The sequence below is a fragment of the Corylus avellana genome, chromosome ca3 (genome assembly GCF_901000735.1).
Source record: "Corylus avellana chromosome ca3, CavTom2PMs-1.0".
In the NCBI taxonomy this organism is placed as follows: domain Eukaryota; kingdom Viridiplantae; phylum Streptophyta; class Magnoliopsida; order Fagales; family Betulaceae; genus Corylus; species Corylus avellana.
In genome coordinates, this window is record NC_081543.1 from 23,676,891 (window position 1) to 23,699,309 (window position 22,419).

Below are 22,419 nucleotides of genomic sequence, written 5' to 3' on the forward strand. Positions count from 1 at the left end.
AAGAAAGATTGTATACAGTTAAATTTTGTTAGTATAATGGATTTCGGATAGCTAGGCCTATATAAGTTATAACAAGTAAAATTATATATGGTCAAAGATAGATTATATATATATATATATATATATATATATATATATATATATAAATTTACTATTTTCTACCCACTTAAACTTTTAAGATAAGTCGTGATTTAACTTAGTTTTCAAGCAAAAACTCTGAATTTGAACCATGTCTACGTCGTTTACTTAATTAAATATTTCACAAAAATGGCAATTTGCACGCCCTTGGATCAGAATTTAGTGCATAAACCCTGAAGTGGAGGAATCTGATCAACTTCTCTAAATTCTGGGTTTCCTTAATTTTTTTGAGCTTTTCAAATAGCTATGTAACAAAATGACAGTGTTTTCCTTCAAACTGGGTTGGAGATGCTCCAAGGACACATATCATTATTATAGATCAATTTAGAAGAAATTCTTCTAGGCCCCAACCTAGTTTAAAGGAAAATTCTATTCATAACAAAATGGTGATACTGCACCTCATTTTAAAGCCATCTAAGAAGGGTGAATTAATTTCAAATATAGAATTGGGTGGTTCTCAAAGAGATGGTGTTCAAGTAGGATCTATTTCACTTGGTGGTAACTGGTAAGATGCTAATTAACAACCCTTGGTAATTAAATTAAGTTGACCTTAATTATTCGCAAATCCTATTTTGAGTAGAGAGACAAAATAAAAGATCAACTTAATTAAAATTAGGATGTTATTACTTTCTATTAGTTGTTTGATTTAAATCCTGAAAATAAAATCCAATTTTTTTTAGATTTATTTTTTAATGTAAAACAACCCATAACAAGAAACTCATCTTCCAAGCAATTTATACAAGTTTTTAACATGAATATCTTTCATGACAACCAAAATACCTTTAGAAACATTAGAATCCCCACTTTCTCTTTAAGAAAAGAAAGAAGAAAAGAAGAATATAATGGTAGGTTTTATCTTGTGTAATCATAATTGTAATTCCTTATTAATTAATCATCAATCAAATTATATACAGTCTCAATGGTCAATTCAAGAAATTGGCTAAACCCGACAGAAGTAAGTAGGATGCAGGTGGATTTCTGTGGCCCCAAATTGTGTACGTTATTGATCCAATAAAATTGTCAAACTTTGATTCTATTATTAGCTTATGCATAACTAATTATTGACCTGATCAGTTTGAAATTCAGAATTCAACCAATGAAATTGTCAAAGTTTAAACCCCTAAGCAACCTAGCTATGAGACAAGTAAAACCTACGTACAAAGAAAGAGCCTAAAACACAAACATTATAGTATTAACAATATTTAACAAACAAGCCTTATACTATACAAATAAAATATCCAGCACATGCATATTCTTCAAAGGTCTAATACTAAGCACATGAAATACCAATAGAAGTGGCTGTAAACCGCTCTGAGGTTGACCTTCTTACCAAGGAGCTGATCTCCGGGGAAATCCCAGTAAAATCAATCTCAGGAACTTCTGGGATTGTGGTAAGAGCCTCAGACTTGTCGTAAACGATGTAAAACCCATCCTTGGATTGCTCTTGCACTCGAAGCACGGCGGTAGAAGTTGGTTTCGGCTTGAACATGGACCGGAGGAGCTTGTGAAGTGACCGAGAGATCCTCGACGATTTTTTGGTCGGTGGCTGTGGCGGAGGAGGTGGAGCTGCACGGCGGTTGGGTAAATGCGGCATGGATTGGGTTCTAGAGCATATTGCTGAGTCAAGTTGACGTTTAAACGAGTTGAGCTCAAACGAGTCGTATAGTGTGCTCCCACAATCCCATACAAGGGACTTGGGTTTTTCATATTGGATTTCTTTGTGTTTTTGAGCTTCTTCCATTCCTTGTTAGAGAGAGAGAGAGAGAGAGAGGGGTTGTGTGGGTTATATGAATAAATAAGAAAGGAAGATATATATGAGATTTGGCGAATAAGTTCCTTCCCTTTTCAAATGGTTGGTGAAGCTTCAAACGCGTTGGTTAAGACTTTAGAGCTAAACAAACAAAAGGACAGCCATATTTACAGTGATCACGCCCTCCAGATAAGGACCATTAGATCATGGCTTTCCATGTGAGAGCTTTTCATTTCTTGAGGTTGCATTTATTGGGAAAGATGGTTCCGCGTAGACTACTCTTCTATCTTATTCTAATAATAATGACTTAAAATATTAGGATTTAGATATATTGTCTTTCTGATCGACCTTAACAAGAAAATATAATTATTTTAGCTATTAAATGTCACTGATCATCATAATATTTACGGGTATATATAATGCAAAATAACACTAAAAAGTCCAAAGAAAAAAATAAAAAAAAGATTTGGGCACGATCGATGCAAAAAGTTTGGTTTGCCTCTAGCTAAAAAATCATGAATGATCTCATGCATGTACAAAAATAAACAGTTAGTAAATCAAATATTTGACTTTAGACTTTAATGCATTTGAATGAATGAATGAAATTTCACTTAAAAAAAAAAAAAAAAAAAGTTTTTTTATTTTACTTTTAGTCCAAAGGATCCTGCCTTGTCGAGTTTACCGTAAAAAAATAAATAAAAAGTTAGTAAATCAAATATTATGAGTTATACCAAAAGCATATTTCTCTCATTAAGGGGTCTTACGTGGGCACTCGAACTAGAAAGTTTTGGAAACTTCACTTATATTTGATTTCTCATCACATTTGCAATCATTTTCTTAAACTTTAAAAACAAAAAAAACAAAAACAAAACAAAACAAAACTCTTAATACTGGTTTCCAGGTTTAAAAAGTTTTCAATGTAAAAAATCCTAACGGATGACATAAAAATTCCTAAAATACCCATGTTTATAAAAATTGATATTTTGAACCGTCTGTACGTGTCCCATGGCCAAGCTTGGACGTGGGTGTCTCTTAGGCCAAGTTTTTTTTTTTATTATTTAAAAATAATAATTAATTTTATATTATTTAATAAGGGTAATTTTAAAATTTTAAAAATTTTAAAGCAGTATAAAATTAAGACATTTCATCACTTTACTTTATGATTTAACCTCAAACCCTAACCATAGAAAACATTAATTGTAAAGTTTTTAAAGTTAGATACCCAACATTGAGAATTTTTAAACTTTAAGAGAATAATTACAAATACTAAATTTCCAGAAAAGGATTTAAGATTTAGGTTGAGAGCTTACTATTGGAGAACTTTATAGGGTATAGATAAACTAGTATAATAATATGATCATGATCATCATGATCATCAAGTGCATAAATAATTACCTTGTTCCTGCTTTGCACTTTATGATTGCTTCTCAATTAGGGTATCTCTAGAGCAAAAAAAATAAAATAAAATAAGGGCATCAAGAAGAAGATATTATTCTCAAATTGTTTATGGACCCACGACTTTATGTTTTCACTAATTATGAGTATCTCTCTCTCTCTTTGACCCTACATTCACGGATGGAACTCAACTGTATTTCTTTCCCAATAATATCTTTGGTGAATCACATGATGGTTATTCAAAGCTATGAGCAATAATATATATATATATATATCAGATTATATTAAACAAGAAAAAAAAGGGATAATTTGTTGCCAGCAATCGCATTGATATATATATCATAGCTTTGGCCCTTTTATTTATCTATATTTTCCTCTTAATGGCCCTCACTATATGCCCTATTTTAATGAACGTGCTTTTGCACGAGGCTCATGTAATGGGGAGAAGAGCTAAGGAGAGAAGAAACCACCCTATAGAACATATATATACACGAGAACTGATTCACAGCACGCGGCGTGCACGCCCGTGCAAAAAAAAAAATTTTTTTAAAAAAAAAGTTTTTGCACGGGCGTGCCACGCAGGCCACGTGCTGTTTATCTTTACCCATATATACACTGCCCTTTTTGGGACAAGAGAAGGATCCATGTAATGGGGTTTGTGCAAAGTGTGTGATTTTTCAAAGGTCGGTGTTTTGTAAGGTTATAACTTTTTACACGATTTACAAATTTAACATACAATTAAAGAGTTAGAGTTGTGGAGTTTAAGCCATCTAATTAAATAGGTCGGGTTAGGGTTGATCTACATATCTTTATACCCATACTTCAACATGACCTGAACCCGACACGCGATATAATAATTAACAGTTTTTGACATAACCTAAGAATTTGACAAAAACCCAGTACAAAATTAAAGAGATAAGGTTGAGAGGTTTAACCTATATAATTAAATAAGCCGGGTTATAAGATTGACACATATAATCTTATACCCATGCGTTGACATGACTCGAACTCGACACACAAGCATAAATTGTCACCCCGACCTTTTCCTTTTTTAAACCACAACATTTTAAGGGCTCTAAAGAGTGTTTATAATCGTGTTCCCATTAGAATGTATAGGACGTGTAAAATGTAACTATTATAAATCGTGCGTTGCTACGTTTATTGTAGACCTATTCCATTGCTTTCCCATTTATTATGTGTCTCTTTCTCTTATTAAGCCACTACACTTTTGGACCAATTAGATTAGATTCAAGTGGTTTTGGTGTGTATGACATCTTCAAATATCTAAATTAATTTTTATTTTTCTTAATAGATTGCCTTTTCGATATTTTCTTATTATTATAATTAGGTTGCCTTGCTCAGCACACCTCATCACCTTGTCTTCTTTGTCACACCTTACCTTGACTATAAACACAACCCAATGTAATGCAATATATTAGACATTTATATTTTAATTTTAACATGGCACAACAGCATAGGTCATAAGTTTAAAGCGTAAAAACTTTTAATTTAATGTATCGAATTTTTAAATTTTTTTTATAACGTCAAATCCTAATAGAGGGGTGTGAAATTTTAAAAATATTCTCATTAAAAATGAATAAATAAATAAATAAAAATAATAAAATAATAATTAATTAATTAATTTAAAATTAAAAAAATTAAAAAAATTAAAAAATAAAAATAAAAATAAAAATAAAAATAAAAAAGAGAGAAAAAGATGGCCTAGTCCCACCTTATGACCCACTACCCCGTGGGTCACCAAAACCTGTCATTTGTCAAGTCGTGAGCCACCGTAGGTCACAAGATGACCCAACACGGGTCACTTTTTAAAATTTAAAATTTTAATTATGAGTAAGTTTAGAATTATTTAAAATTTTTAAAGATATAAAGGTCAATATAATATAACTCTTACCATTTGATTTAACTCCAAACCCTAATGCAGGGGTGACATTACAAAAATTTAAAAATTTAATACATTAAATTTGAGTCTTTAAACTTTGAATGGAGTATTAAAAAGAGTTATAAAAGTTTACGGAGTTTAAGTGAAGTTTTCTCTTATTTTATTCTGCCCAACACTTGTCTTCTTTTATTAACCTTTTATTCACCTACCGCCATATCCTTCGGACAACATTGTTCTCCCCTCTATGAGCCATCAAATCTGCATGCCTGTTTCACACACCTCTAAAACTATAACGTTCACTTTATTTAAACAAGGTGAAACTTCACAAAAATTCCCCCGAACTTTTACATACGTTTTGAAAATATTACTGAAGTTCAAAAACTCTCAATTAATGGTATGATCAAATTTTCAATTTTTTTTAATTACCTTATTTTGTTAAAATTTTCAGTTAAATCTTATCAAAATTTAATAGAAAATTCTAATAGAATTAGGGTCATTGAAAGAAATTGAAAGTTCGTCACCCTTAATTGAGAATTTTTAAACTTTGGGACATAGTGTCAAAACTAGGGGTGTCAATGCGGGCGGTTAAAAACCGCCCGCTAACCGCTAACCGCTTCACCGTATTAACCGCTAACCGTCTAACCGCTATAACCGCCTAATGGTTAGCGGTTATTGGGTTTACTAACCGTAACCGCTAACCGCCTTTTTATATAATATATTTTTATAATTATAATTATAAAAATATTTATACATATAACATAATCACTTGATCATTAAATCACAATTTTTTTTAAAAATAATTAAATCACAATTTGAGTATTAATATATTATCACTATAATTTATATGATTATATCATATAATCACTTGATTATTAAATCACAATTTTTTTTAAAAATAATTAAATCACAATTTGAGTATTAATATATTATCACTATAATTTGTATGATTATATCACATGATCAATTGATCATTAAATCATTTGATTATATAATAACAAATTATACATATATAATATGACATAAGTCATAAGTATACCAATTTATACTAATACAACAATTAAATATCTAGAGACTTATTTCCAATGTATGTTATAAACTTATAAGTCTATATAAGTCTACATATGCATATGAATAATATAAATGTATAATATCAATACTTAATCATATGATTCAATGACAATTCAAATATTTTATTCAAGACTTCAAGTGAATCATATTATTAATGTACAATGATGATATGATCCGTATAATATCAAATTAAGTAATTGATATTGGATTAAACAATGACCAATTAATGTGTTACTTATAAACACAATTTAAGTATTAATGTATTATCATTATATGTTGTAACAGTTGTTTGAATTCTGAACTTTTTTTTTATATGTTGTGTTGAATTTTTTTTATATATATACGTTGTTTGTTTTTTTTTTTAAAAAAAAAAATTAACGGTTTATGATTTAATATTTAAGGAAATTTTTTTAAAGTACGAGTAAATGTAAATTTTGGGTCAAATATTTTTGATTTTTCAATATGAGCTCTTTTTATAGCAATTGGGCCCAAGAAGACACTAAAAATACCCCCAAAATATATATATAATTGCTATAAAAAGAGCTCATATTGAAAAATCAAAAATATTTGACCCAAAATTTACATTTATATAGGGTAAAAAAAAAGCCCAAAAAGGCCCAAAAGAAAGCTAAAAAACGCCCAAAAAGCCCAAAAAAAAGCCTAATTTTGAAAAAAGATTAGCGGGTGATTATCTATTTCACTAACCGCTAACCGTTAACCGCTAGGCGGTTAGCAGTTGTGGTTAGTGAAATCTACTAACCGCTAAGGCGGTTACGGTTAGCGGTTATTGCCAATAACCGATAACTGTAACCACCTTGACACTCCTAGTAAAAAACAAGTGAAAGTTCAAAGAGTTTTGTGAAGTTTTCCCTTTAAACAATAACTCTCTATAGAAAATATCTTCGAACCACTAATGTGGTCAGATTTTGAAATGAACGTCACGAACGAGGATCCCCAGCAATTTGGGCAATGGATGTGAGAGTGCCTATATTGGTCCACCTGCGTGACCCAACAAAGGAAGATTTTGCTACAATCCCCAATCTTAAACTTTAAGAAGGTGTTTGGTCGCGAAATGAGTATTCTATTAGGAAAAGAAATGTCTATTTCTATCCATCGTGTATTTCCCACATCCCTTTCCCGCAATCTTATTTTGGCCCTCATGATCATCAAAATCCCAGCGGCTGCAGCCTTTTTCCCTACAGGCAAATATCGTAGCATGTCAATGCATGGTACTGTGAGCAGCTATGGATTTTATTTCTAGTTATCCGTCTAAACTCTGCTTTGTACTTATAAGCTCATCTCTACTTTTCTGGTGAAATTACAAATTTCATCTGTATTTGATTTTCAGTATCAATAATGAAGATGAATAATGGCTGAGTTATTAAGTTTGTATGTAATTTTAGTTTCTTGTGAACTGAAAAGCATGCCCTTCCTTAAGCCAATCTTGCACCACAGAGTTCTCCGATCGATTTGATTACCATATTTATCCACTCAAATTCTCTTATAAATATGAGTTTTTTGTATTATAATTTCATCAATTGGATAAGAGAAAAACGTCGCATTTAGGAGTTTTAATCTGTGAACGTAAATCATAGACCGAACCAAGTAAAATCTTGATCTCTCTCTTTATTTTCTTTTAATCTTCTTTATTTATATTATTTTTTTCTTTCACACGGCAAGGGGTTAATAACTCAGTGAATTTGAAAGCAAGACTTAGTGTGATTCATACTTAACCAACTACATTACTGCTAAAGAGCTTAAACTCGTTGGCATCAAGAACCAATTGCCTAACAGAAGAGAAGGAGCCCATGATTCCTGTCCCAGTGAAGATGATGATAATAGAGATGTTAATCCAATAGATGAGGGATGATCTTGGAGGCTTGTAAGTCATGTTGTAGAGAAGCATTGGGAGGATGAAATCCAGAGGGATGAAGCCAATTGCTCCTACAACAGCATTAATGTCTCCAAAGAATGGAAGCATTGCTGCGAAAAACCCGCAGAATATCATGTACAGCGTCCGAAGAATTAGCCGAGGAATAAGATTCCTTCTAGAAAACATCCCTTGTTTCACATCGGCTGATTTTTTCTCCATGATCTCATAAGCCACTTGAGAATAAACCTGTGTTATGTTGCAGACATTTACCTCAACCAAAACCTGAAATATTGGATGTGCAGAAAGCAGAGGAATTGATTGATGGTCAAGTCATGTGCAAGCTTACCAGGCCAATGGCAAAGAGCTGAAGGAGAACAAAGATCACAGCGAGGCCAAGAACCCAGACTGGAGCCAAAGAAGGTCCATCATCCGGCATTAGGCTCTTGAGAATGTTCGCATTAGATTTGTTTCCGAACAACCAGTATCCCGTCGCTGCAGCCGAGTAGAAGGTGATGAAAATTACAGAGTAACACATCAGAAGGCCTTTTACCATCTTCCCAGTTGCAGGTGGAGCAAGAGTTGCCTGTATTGATGGTTTGGCAGAATTAAAATCAACAAGCATTGAGAAACCATTTCTCGACTCTAATTCTTTGATTGTTGATATCATCTAAACAACCTACTATTCTACCACAATGTCAGAAATGAGTCAACACCTGCATTGCCATCATGTCCAATTATGCAGTTTAATTAGTTAAAAAGCAACGAGATCATGTAGCCTAGTTGTTCCTAATTCATCAGAGGTGCCACATAAGCCTATAGAAAAAGAAAGCTTGAAATCTTACAACTAAAGGAAGGCTTCAGAGGAAACATAAAGCTTTATTCAGAAGCTATAATTACTTGTATTTCAGGGAGTATCCCATTCCCAAAAATGGCAGCTAAAATTGATATTGAAGTAAAGGCACTGAAAACCCTTGCCAACTTTGAGGATTCCAAGGAGTATTCCCTTTCAGGGGGATTTTTTGAGGTACCTGCAGGAAAGATGGAAAATTGTCTAATCAATAGAACAAATTAGACTAAAGTATTGAAAACAAGTTAATTATTTTCCAAAATTAAAATAGGAAAAACAACTATAATCTTCAAGGAGCTATTAGATATCAGTAGTTCTTGGCCATTCAAGACAAGTGCATCAAATGAGATGACTACATCATCTATGAATTTCGATCTAATTATGTTACATCATCCACTTATTCTCATAACTATTACCCAATTACAATCAAACTTGTGTAATTCTGACAAGATTGCTGCAATCCAAGCAGCCAGAAATGGACACCTTAGTAGCTTTCTTCATAATTGGAAATATAATGCATGACTAGTTGATATAAAGGAAGATTGGAATACGAGTATGTTCATTTCGGTACATACCTACATAGATACAAGCACCAACCACAAGGAAAGTGTAGCCCAAGCTGAGAAGCAGCGAACCCAGGTTGATGTGTCTGAGAGAGTGAAAGCTTGGAAGCTGAGAGAGAACTATCATTGCAAGTGTCACCATTGCTATGAACTCGTACAATTTCAGGGACCCATGGGGGAAAATGTTCGAATACAAGATCTTTTTGACAGCCGAGAGAGAGAGAGAGAGAGAAAAAAAAAAAAAAATTAAAGGGTCATTGGGAATTACCAAAAGGCACAAAAAGAAGATAAATTTTGGATTAAAATTACATTCTTTTTTCTTATTCTCCAAAGGTAATCATATTTTAAACCAAAATTAACCAGCAACAGACCTTGTGGGACAGTAACCATCCATCTGATGATGGAAAATTTGAGAAAATGACTGAACTGAACAATCTATAATGGTATTATATCTTTATCTTCGAAAAACGTATATGCAGATACCAGATGGCACTCACTTGTCTCCCACCAACTCCAAAGAGCAGCACTCACTTGCTAATAAACAGATAAAAGTAGTAGAACCTATCAAAAAATCAAAAAATAAAGGTCTAGTAAACATACTTCAATACATTGCCCTGCAAGCAAAATCGCTCCTATTCCAATTCCAGTGTTGATAGCCGTTTGGATTAATATTACAAAGTAAAACATCCATCCCGACCCTGTAAGAACAACAAAGCAACAAAGTAAAGAGAAATGATCTTTTTACATCTCTTGTAATCTCCATACATCTCTTTTTCTAATCAACCATTGGATCTGTTACAAGAGATATACATATAACAGGTGTTCAAAGTAAATGATATATGTTCTTTCAGTTTTTGTATTCAAGAAAATAAAAAACAAATAGCTTAAGTAAACTTACTTTTCTAAGATGTGACCACACATCATTCAAATTGTCTGATGTGATCCACACACGTGTGACTCAAATTGTCATTATATTTTTTGTTATGAATGAATTTTATTAACAACCAAACAAAGAATACTACACACTCCAGCAAGTTGCTAGAACCCCTTATGCCAAAAGGCTACATAATCGGCAAGCAAGCCAAAAAAACACCGAAATCCTCTAACAGCAAGCAGTAGAGTAGCAGCTATCCTATACAAATTTGCTACCTCTGGCTAAACAGAAACAACTCACAAAGGAGAAACCCAATACCAAAACTAAAACAGACAATCAAACATTATCTGAAAGACTAAAAAAGGATAGCAGCAGCTCTAGAACAGCAACCACCCGCAATTCCCGCTTTGCAGAAACAGCAGCTCCACAGAACTAGACTAAACCTACACAACAACTCCACAATATCACCAGCAGCCGAACCAACCAAACAGGGAAACAACCAAGAAGACTACAAACCACAGCAAAAGCAGCCGAAGGCAAACAGCTAATTAGACCAGAATAGAAACAGGGATTTCCCAACCAGCACAAAGAGCTATATTTTCCCTGTTATCCTTGAAGTTTCCCTTTCAAATAATTCAATATCTAACCTCCCAATAAATCTTCTGAAGCATTCTATCCTCTGAGATTAGGTGATTACCAATCTTCACATTATTCCTAAGCCTCCACAGATATAAATAGCGCACCCCATGTAACATTCGAGTTCCATATTGGAAAAAGATGAGTAGTTCACATAAAGTGAGTAGCTTATAAGAGAATCATGAATGCTAAGTCTTACATTACTTAGTTATTAGGTGAAACATGGCTCTATAAGGAATTTTAGAGAAGTTCCAAATTGATTAGTCATTTTGGGGTGATAATACAGATGTAGCTAATGTTTTTCCTTGGGTCGTTACACCCCAAGCTAATTTTCAAATCACAGCTCTAAGACTTTTGCCCTTCCATTCCCTCACTCCCTTATTCAAAATATCATCCCACTCCAAAGGAATATGTGACTAATTTCACTTTTCCATAACAGCTTTCCAAAGCCTAGTTATAGGGCCAAGACTAGCAGAACGTGTTGACGTATTGGGTTCGTGTCAACATGTTTATGATATGAACCCGTTTATACCAAACCTGAACACGAACACCCAAATCCGAACACGACACATTTTCTTAATAGGTAACACGACCCAACACGTGTAACCCGTTTAGATAAACGGATTGTGTTGGGTTCATACGACACGACCCATGAACACGTTTAATTTAGATGTTAATAGGCTACAACGTGACCCGTGAACAGGTTTAAAGTCATTTTAATTTTTATAGCTTAACCAAAATGGCAAAATCCAAGCAACCTTACAAATTTGAATAAAAATAAATAAAAAATAAAAATATATACGGGTCAAACGTTTCAACCCACAGACCCGCGGGTTGACATGACCCGACACATTTATTAAACAAATTATAAACGGGTAACCCATTAACGACCCGAACCCGTTTAACCTAAACCCTAACCCTAAAATTACGTGTCAAGTTCGCATGTCGTTGGTTAAATTGCCAGCCTTAGTTATAGCCATAGCCAAAGAATAAGTTATCTCGACTTTCAATGCAACCATACCAAAAACGCATTTGTATTCACCTTGGGTTCCCCATTTCAAAAGTATGTCCCCAATGGTAAGACTGTCCTTTATAGCTAACCAATGAATAAAAGAGTGCTTTGGAATAGCCAAATAAAACCAAATCAAGCTCCACCACTTCTTCTTTTGATTTTTTCTCTCATAACTTCCAAAGTGTCCCTAGTAGAATAGCTGTTTGACTTAAATGCCAGCCATATTGTTTTATCCCTACCCCCCATATTTAGCAAATGCAGCTTGCTTTGAATATCAACCAAAGCATCTGACCTTGCAGGCTGCCAATTCCAAACTAAGCCTCTAATAATACTTGACAATTTATCTTCAAGTTTACTTCTAGCATCATATATAACTCTATGTCCATAAAGGTCATAGAGCACACCATCTGGTATGTCATAGATCCAACCAAAGGAAGATTTTGTTACCTTCCCCAACCTTAAATTTTAAGGTGTTTGGTTAGGAAAAGGACCATTTCCATTTCAAATGAAATTGAGAGTATCCATTTGGTGTATTTAGGAGAACAAACTTGTCCAAAAAATTTATCCCTCAAAAGAAAAAGACAATATTACCCTCCTAAATACACTAAATGGATACTCTCCATTTTATTTGAAATGGAGAGGATTCATTTCCGTTTGGTCACCATTCTATTAGAAAAATAAATATCTATTTCTAGAAATAGAAGAAGGTAGGATGTAACCGCTATTCCTAGTCATCAGTTTGATGACAACACAAATGCTCTCACTGTAATTAAACCAAAATGACTAAAATACCCACATTTTTTGAATAAAAAAAAATAAATTTGAAGCTTCGTTGTTTAAGAAGGTGGAACTCTGACAGCGAGTGGTAGATTCTAACTAATTCCAGTGACAGGAGGCGGATTTCAAGAAAACAATTGTGGGCTCTTTTGAAAAATATAGTGTATTCCTTAAAAAAAAAATGCTATTCCTCCATTCCATGAGTTTAATCCTTGTACCAAACCTACCCTAGGAGATTCTTAGCAATATCCCTAAGTTTAAGTATTTTCCGCTAACTCCAAGTAGCATCTTGAGGAATTTTAAGCCACCAAAAACATTTTCCTTTGATTATATTATTGTATTAGATAAAAATAAATAAATAAATAAATAATGCGGGAAAAGAAGACCTGACTTTTTATGGAAGGAGACTCACAGCCACATCGTGGACACAGGACAGCTCTATGGCTAGAGATTTACGGTCAACTTGGCAGTCGATTTCCATGGTTAGGTTTTTTTTTTTTTTATTTATTTATTTATTTATTTTTTTTTATTTACGGTCAACTTGGCAGTCGATTTCCATGGTTAGGTTTTTTTTTTTTTTTTTTAATAAAAAAAAAATCTAAGGTTATATAACTAAATTTTCACTCATTTGACGTAGGTATAAATTATAATGGACACTTTCACAGCATACATCATGTATTGTTCATCCTAATTAAGAAAAATACTGACGGAATGCAAATTGAAAGTAGAGAAATGCAATTTTTCCATCTCTTTTTTTAACAAAAAAACAAAATAACTATTGGATATGTATGATATGACCACCAATGATTGATTTGAAAAAATAAATAAAAAATAAAAAAAGAAAAAAGTCAAGTGTTCCCTAATATTAGTGAATATTAACTTAATAAAAATAATAATAATGATCATTTCACTTATAGTGAATTTTTAAGTAAAAAAAAGCTTTTATCTAAAATTTATTTTTAGTCATTTAAAAAAAATAATAATAATAAATAAAAAAATTTTTGACATTAAACACAATCTCAAATTAACTTGGCTGCAAATGGGGTGTCCACGTGCCACGCACCTTCATTTCAGATTTACAACCAAGTCACCGTCGTTCGTCAAATCACCTTCCGTAATTCCGAAACTCACGCAAACATCTATAATTATTTCGGTCCGACTTTTAAATGCTTTCCAACCAGCGAACGTACTTTTTGGCTACGTCCACGCCACCAAAACAAAACAAAACAAAGCCGAGTGTTACGTACCTAAGACGTCAGCGGCGAGCTCGCGGAATCGGATGTGGCGGCGACCAGCTTTCTCACAGTGGTCGAGCACTTTGGACAGGAGATAGTACGAGTAGAACGTCACCGCCGCCATCACCGTCAAGCAGAAGAATCCCAGTCCCCACCCCAATCCTTTGAACGCGTAAGGCAATGTCAGTATAGTCGGCCCCACTATCGCCGTCGTCAGATGATACCCCGCGTGCCACCATTCCCCTATACCAAAATCATTTTTTTTTTTTAATATTTATTTATTCGTAAATCATTTCGGAAATGTTAAAAGAGTTTGATGATAAGGAGGGGGGAAGACGTGGCACCTTTTGATTGGAGGGTGAAAACCGCTCCCGCGTCATCTTCACGGCGGTTCTCGGGGAAAGGGTCACCCTTTGGAGGCTCCGCCATTGATATTGGACGAGATAGAGAGAGAGAGAGAAGAGAGAGGGGTGCGCAGGATAAGGATGGCAATTGTCTCAAGAGCGCATGTTAGTTATAGGCGGAGAGGAGATGCCGCGCGGAGCTGGTGGGGGCGTCGTGGTGGCTTCGAGAGTAAGCTGCCAAAGTGCGCTGGGAGTTGCCCTCTACCGTGCGCCTACACACATATTTTATATACAAAATGCGAAGCATCACATTCTCCCATCTCCATATGAGGATTGAGCTGGAGATTGTATGAATATGGTTTGGGGATTTTTTTTGAGCAACGAAATTACAAGATTGCCCATCGGTTGTTGATTAAATTACTAACAAAACTACGGAGGATTTAGTCTTTTAATTAGAAAATGCCAAAGTCGTAGATAACTTCTTTTTTTTTTTTTTTTTAATGTATATATAGACTTTATATAAAATATGTATATTATAATAGATCGAATCCAACAACTGAAATGCTAAAAGCGAGGAAATTCTCCATCAATGTCCTAAATTCTTGATTACAGAATATTGATCGAGAATGTAATCGTCGAGATTTTATTCTATGTTTATGATTTAGTTTGCTATGGGATTTAAACGATGGATTTATCCTCCCTGCAGTTATTTTTTTTTTTTTTTTGACAAAAGGATAATTATCATTGATCTAGATCAAAGGCGGGGTAAAAAAACTTCAACAACAATCATAAGATAGAGCTATTTGCTCCATCAAAACAACATTACTAATACAATTTGAGGTATGGTCCCTCCAAATCCTATCACTGTCATTTGTCCTGATCGCCTTTGCGAGTTTATGAGCTATCTTATTAGCTTCACGGTAAACAAAACCACATCTCCATTGTGGGATCGTATGCACCGCATATCCAAAATCCAAAAGGCACAAAAAGAAGAAAAATTTTGGATTAAAATTACATTCTTTTTTTCTTATTCTCCAAAGGTAATCATATTTTAGACCAAAATTAACCAGCAACAGACCTTGTGGGACAGTAACCATCTCATCTGATGATGGAAAATTTGAGAAAATGACTGAACTGAACAATCTATAATGGTATTATGTCTGTATCTTTGAAAAACGTATATGCAGATACCAGATGGCACTCTCTTGTCTCCCACCAACGCCAAAGAGCAGCACTCGCGTGCTGATAAACAGATAAAAGTAGTAGAACTCATCAAAAAATCAATAAATAAAGGTCTAGTAAACATGCTTCAATACATTGCCCTGCAAGCAAAATTGCTCCTATTCTAATTCCAGTGTTGATAGCCGTTTGGATTAATATTACAAAGTAAAACATCCATCCCGACCCTGTAAGAACAACAAAGCAACAAAGTAAAGAGAAATGATCTTTTTACATCTCTTGTACATCTCCATACATCTCTTTTTCTAATAAACCATTGAATCTGTTACAAGAGATATACATATAACAGGTGTTCAAAGTAAATGATATATGTTCTTTCAGTTTTTGTATTCAAGAAAATAAAAAAGAAATTGAATTGTCTGATGTGATCCACACACGTGTGACTCAAATTGTCATTATATAATTTATATGTTTTGTTATGAATGAATTTTATTAACAACCAAACGAAAGAATACTACACACTCCAGCAACTTGCTAGAAACCCTTATGCCAAAAGGCTACATAATTGGCAAGCAAGCCAAAAAAACACCGAAATCCTCTAACAGCAAGCAGCTGATCAGTATCACCTATCCATTTAGTGCATTTAAGAGAATAAATTTATCTAAAAAATTTATCCCTCAAAAGAAAAAGACAATATTACCCTCTTAAATATACTAAATAGATACTCTCCATTTTATTTGAAATAGAAAAGATTTGTTTCCGTTTGATCAGTATTCTATTAAGAAAATAAATATTTATTTCTAGGAATAGAAGAAGGTAGGATGTAACCGCTATTTCTAGTCATCAGTTTGATGACAACACAAATGTTTTCATTGTAATTAAACCAAAATTACTAAAATACCCACATTTAAAATAATAATAATACTAATAATAATAATTTAAAGCTTCGTTGTTTAAGAAGGTGGAACTCTGACAGCTGGTGGTAGATTCAGGCTAATTCCGATGACTGGAGGCCAATTCCAAAAAAAAAATTGTGGGTTTCTTTGAAAAATATAGTGTATTCCTAAAAAAAAATGCTATTCCTCCATTCCATGGGTTTAATCCTTATACCAAACCTACCCTAAGAGATGCTTAGCAATATCTCTAAGTTTAAGTATTTTCCGCTAACTCCAAGTAGCATCTTGAGGAATTTTAAGCAACCAAAAACATTTTCCTTTGATTATATTATTGTATTAGATAAAAATAAATAAATAAACAATGCGAGAAAAGAAGACCTGACTTTTTATGGAAGGAGACTCATAGCCACATCGAAGACACAGCTCTATGGCTAGAGATTTACAGTCAACTTGGCAGTCGATTTCCATGGTTAGGGTTTTTTTTTTTTTTTTTAATAAAAAAAAAATCTAAGGTTATATAACCAAATTTTCACTCATTTTACATAGGTATAAATTATAATGGACACTTTCACAGCATACATCATGTATTGTTCATCCTAATTAAGAAAAATACCAACGGAATGCAAATTGAAAGTAGAGAAATGCAATTTTTCCATCTCTTTTCTTTTTTCTTTTCTTTTTTTTTTAAAAAAAACAAAACAAAACAAAACAAAATCAACTATTGAATATGTATGATATGACCCACCAATGATTGATTTGTGAAAGAAAAAAAATAAAAAATAAAAATAAAAAAGTCAAAAGTGTTCCCCTAATTTTAGTGAATATTAACTTAGTAAAAATAATAATAATGGTCCCTTCACTTAGGGCAAGGAGAAATATAACTTTTAAGTAAAACTTTTGCTCAAAGTATGTTTTTGGTCATTTTTAAATTTTTTTGATGTTATACCCACTTTTAATGTCCACAAACACAATCTCAAACATGACGATAATAATTTGGCTACAAATGGGGTGGCAACGTGCCACACATCTTCATTTCAGATTTACAACCAAGTCATCGTCGTTCGTCTAATCACCTTTCGTAATTTTGAAACTCACGCAAACATCTCTAATTATTTCGGTCCGACTTTTAAATGCTTTCCAACCAGCGAACATGCTTTGGCTACGTCCACGCCACCAAAACAAAACAAAGCCAAGTATTACATACCTAAGACGTCAGCGGCGAGCTCGCGGAATCAGATGTGGCGGTGACTAGCTTTCTCACAGTGGTCGAGCACTTTGGACAGGAGATAGTATGAGTAGAAGGTCATCGCCGCTATCACCGTCAAGCAGAAGAATCCCAGGCCCCACCCCAACCCTTTGAACGCGTAAGGCAATGTTAGTATCGTCGGCCCCACTATTGCCGTCGTCAGATGATACCCCATATGCCACCATTCCCCTATGCCAATGTTGAAACAGTTATCAACCCTGGTAACAACTCGATTCAAAGCCTACTAAGAGCGAAAAATGATCAGTAGTGACAGACTGCAAGATGGGGGGGTGTGGTGGTCGTGCCACCTCCGATCCCTGAGTGAGAGTTTGATTATGACAAGAGTAATAAAATAAGGAAATAATGAGCAATAATAACTGAGAATAATAAGAGTAAGAGAATTAGTACATATCTGTATCATAAGATGACTACTCCTTTTATAAATGCTGTGAGTGGGTGAACTCTAGTGGGACTCTCACTTAACTCCCTTAATTCCTGAGAGTGGTTAAATCGATACTATCCTTTGATATAATATGGGAGATTTAAGTAGATATGATATTATGTATTTATACATCTTTTTTGGGAGATATTTAGTTGATTGCTCTCTGATTTGGGCTGTAACTCCAAGATTGGGTTGTTTGGAGAGTGATCACGCTCCCTTGATTATATGGGTATGTGATTCTGCATGCAACCATTTTGATATGGTGCATAACCGCATGCTTGAGTGTGGACCTGATACGATCGAGTGATCGTGTTAGGATTTCCTGGGCTTTGGGCTTTAATACCTTGGTGTTATGCTGAGCCATGGCCTCTTATTCGAAGTGGGCCTTTTGGTTTTGGGCTTTGGGATGTATTTTGCATCAACAGTACCCCGTCATTCCCTTAGGTCACTGTGGTGGCCTAATGGGAATAAAGTTTCTTTTATCCACACCTGAAATGTTACCATTGTTTTTGCAACTTTTGTATATATTTCTTTGAAGTCGATCCGCGCACGTTCAGCCAAAGTCGGGAGAAATTATGCCCTAATCCGAAGATGGCAATTTTCTATGTAGGCATACTCGTGCATTGTTTGAGTGGTACGATGTTCAAAGCATGAGTCTGTAGGTAAATGTATAGATGCATGCATGAGCAGATGCATGTATGAGTGGATGCGTGCATGAATAGATGCATGTATGAGTGGATGCATACATGAATAGATGCATGATCGGATGTCTGTATGTACTTTTGTTTTGGACCCATTTCTGGGCCGCTGTTTGTTTTCTTGTTTTGCTTATGTACCTGCAGTTTCCTGTAATGAAATAAGTTTATTAGTTTCTAAAATTCCTTGTGCCCAATGTGTGTTTGAGTTTCGCTCTTTGTGTGTGGAAAAAAGTCTGGGGAAAGGACCATTCTTGGGGGATCCTTTACGTTGTGAAACTGGGAGATTAGAAGAAATATATATGCTACCCAACACCGTTTTAACTAGCTGTATAGAGGAGTACCGTTTTTAAACATGTACGGAGTATACATCTACCAACCCGAGTGGGATGATCACCTTTTAGTTTTCCGTTATTCGAACGAAGGCTTTTAATTTGATGACTACTCGACACCGTTTTAACTAGCTACATAAAGGAGTACCGTTTTTAATATGTACGGAGTATACCTCTACCAACCCGAGCAGGATGATGGCTCATCACAGTACCACAATACCTTAGTTTCACAGTGGAGTTTCCCTTTTGATGTGTCTGTATATCTTCTTTTTCCTAAAGATGGAGAGAGATATGGGACCATTGAGTGATCCACCTGGAGTTATTCTTGGGGGGAAGTGTCCTCAGGTTACCGGGGACTCTCCGATGCTTAAGTCAGTATTGGTGTATGGAATTCATGATGGGGAAAATAAAGAAATGAAATTAAGTGAAGTTAATCACCTTTAGTTTGTTCTTGTTTCCCACTCTTGATGCTTCTGATTTGTTCTCCTTTGCTTCTTTTGCTTGTTCATGTTATCTAAAAGAAGATATAGTAAAAATAGATATATACGGCTTATACCTGAGGGATGCGGGTTAATACCCCCTTTTGCTGAATTTATTGATAATAATGTCAGAGGTGTTTAGCATTCCAAGGGTGGATCAGTTGTTTTCCGTCCAGTGTTTCAAGATGCTATGTCCTAGATCGTCGGTTGTCCTTTACCTTATACGAGCCTTCCCAGGACGGACCCAGTTTGCCGTCGGCTGGGTCTTTCATTGGATGCATCACTTTCTGAAAAACGAGGTCTCCGTTATAAAAACTATGATGTTTTACCTTCTTATTACCTTGTAGTAGTCCGTTGATAGGTTTCTATGTGTATGGCGGCCTGAGATCTCCCTTGTTAAAGTTGGCTTGCTTGCGACTGGGCATGCCTATTTCGATTGGGACCATAGCTTTACTTCCAAATGGGAGAGCGAATGGGGTATTCCCGATTGCTGTTTTTGTGGTCATCCGGTAAGCCCATAACACTTATGGTAATTTTTCTGCCCATAAACCTTTGGCTTTGTCCAACTTTCTCTTGATCATTTTGAAAATTGTTTTATTAGTTGCTTCGACCTGCCCATTTGCCTGGGGGTGTGCTGGTGAGGAGTAATAGTTGCTGATGCCAAGTTGTGAACACCAATCTCGGAATGCTGGGTTATCAAACTGCTTACCGTTGGCTGTCACAATTAAGTGCGGGATACCGAACCGGCAAACCATTGATCGCCATATGAAGTGTTCGATATTCTTCTGTGTGATGGTGGCTAGTGCCTTGGCTTTTGCCCATTTGGTGAAGTAGCCAACTGCTACCACAGAGAACTTAACTCCTCTTTTTCCCAGTGGTAAGGGTCCTACGATATCTACCCCCCACTGTGCGAACGGCCAAGTAGTGAATACTGATGTGAGATCTTCCGGTGGACTCCTTGAGATGTTGGCCAATTGCTGGCATTTTTTACAACCTTTGACCATGTCGTCTGTGTCTTGAGCCATTGTTGGCCAATAGTACCCTGCCCTTAAGGCTTTATGAGCTAGGGATCTCCTTCTCAAGTGGTTTCCATATATGCCTTTGTGAATTTCTCTTAAGACATAGTTTGCCTCTTCCTCCAACAAACATTGCAAAAGCGGATATTGGGGAGTAGTAGGGATCGAAAAATTGAAGAAAAAGGAACCCGTTGATGAGGCCGCCAAATTTGGCAAGTGTTCTCTGGACTTAGTAGTTGTCCGATGTCCTTAGTGGGCCGCTGGATTTTGACAGGTATCAGATGGACTTTATGGTCCGCTGGACTTCACGAGTGTCCGACGGACTTTGCAGAGTTTGGAATGAGAGGTTCATGCCTTTGTAGGTAGTATTGGACCCCTGGGACGTGGGTTAGCCGAAGTTTTTCAGTGGTGATTGCAAATACTAGATGAAGCTCGTTGGTACTTTCGGAGGTCCCCTTAGCACTTTGAGGTGGTCTTAAGAATTTGAAGTTGTCCTTTGAGAATTGTATATATTGATGAAAACTTGGGCGTATTTTGAAAGTAGAACCAAGAGGTCATGTCCTGCATTGGTGTAGGCAGATTATAGAATGAGAAGTTTCTACTATCTTGGCGTCTCATATCATATGTGTACTGCCATTCAAGAGACTTGGAAAGTTTCTTACTTCCAAAGTAATAACAAGATCATAAAATATATTCAATCATTAGAAGTATTGCTAAAAGATTTTCTCAATAAGCCATAACAAATATGATAAACCAAACCTAGGCCGCCATTATCATGTCTTGGAGAGTCTTCGTTCAAATGACCACATTTTGTTTTTATTTCACAAACAACCACTATGGACCCATGTGTAGGGAATCAATTATAAACCATTAGCGGTAAAACAATAATCCATAAAAATTCTCATGTTCAATTTTTCGTTTTCTTGCAAAAGCTCAAAGATAAACAAAAGAGCGTATGGTTTGAAGTTTGGTCCTCATTGGCGCGTAATGTTAGTCAAATAAGCAATAATAAGTTAAAGCATAATTAAATCAATCATGATTCATATGGCATAAAATGACCATAAACATTTTTTCTTATTGCGTAAATATGGGAAGTGCAAAATGTTGTGTTCCTGTTTTTAGTGGGTGTGAGTGTGGGCTTTGCGGACAAACAAATTTGCACGAATGGATATGTAATGGTATATAGAGGTTCTAACAGGTATTCATTTTTGTTGACTCTAGCCAATCACCCCACAAAAATAAAGCACACAGTCGCTCAATGCTTAAGGAAACAAATCAAAACTGCCTTTGAGAAATCCTGACATGCGGGCAAAACTAAATAGCTTTTATTGTGCAAATGAAAAATGAATAGTATTTGTTCAAAGCGGAGAAATCTCCGACCTCACGGATGAATAGTCATTAATTGGAAGCTAAGGCTATCCCAAAAATTCAAGGAGTTGAGTGCGGATGCACACAATTCAATGGCTAGAAAACTAAACCCATTGCCTTTGCAAATCTCTATAGTCACATTTACATATTGCTTATACATATACATAAGAAAAACACTTGCGTACAAAGCCAAAACTCTTTGCACATGGAAATAAACAGAAAGACAATCATGTGGATATTGGCACATAAACTCAAGTGTGGCCATCACAAGCCTTTAGTAGATAAAAAATTTCATATATGTTGTGTGTGTTAAGCAATCAGAATTTAAAAGTGAGCTTTGGACAACTGTGACAA

At 35.0% G+C, this 22,419-nt stretch overlaps 2 protein-coding genes across 2 annotated transcripts; both read right to left on the bottom strand.

Moving 5' to 3' along the window:
- Positions 1–1,309: 1,309 nt before the first annotated feature.
- LOC132176031 (uncharacterized) lies at positions 1,310–2,098 on the bottom strand. Its single transcript, XM_059588144.1, has one exon. It carries the CDS (start codon positions 1,877–1,879, stop codon positions 1,409–1,411), a length of 471 nt encoding a protein of 156 aa, XP_059444127.1. The 5' UTR covers positions 1,880–2,098; the 3' UTR covers positions 1,310–1,408.
- Positions 2,099–7,934: 5,836 nt separating this feature from the next.
- LOC132174669 (probable GABA transporter 2) lies at positions 7,935–14,742 on the bottom strand. The gene is made up of 7 exons (XM_059586308.1): positions 14,413–14,742; positions 14,081–14,311; positions 10,135–10,232; positions 9,547–9,733; positions 9,022–9,152; positions 8,471–8,707; positions 7,935–8,370 (listed from the first exon to the last, which is right to left on the bottom strand). The coding sequence occupies exons 1-7, from the start codon at positions 14,495–14,497 to the stop codon at positions 7,981–7,983; spliced, it is 1,359 nt and encodes a 452-aa protein (XP_059442291.1). The 5' UTR covers positions 14,498–14,742; the 3' UTR covers positions 7,935–7,980.
- Positions 14,743–22,419: the final 7,677 nt, after the last annotated feature.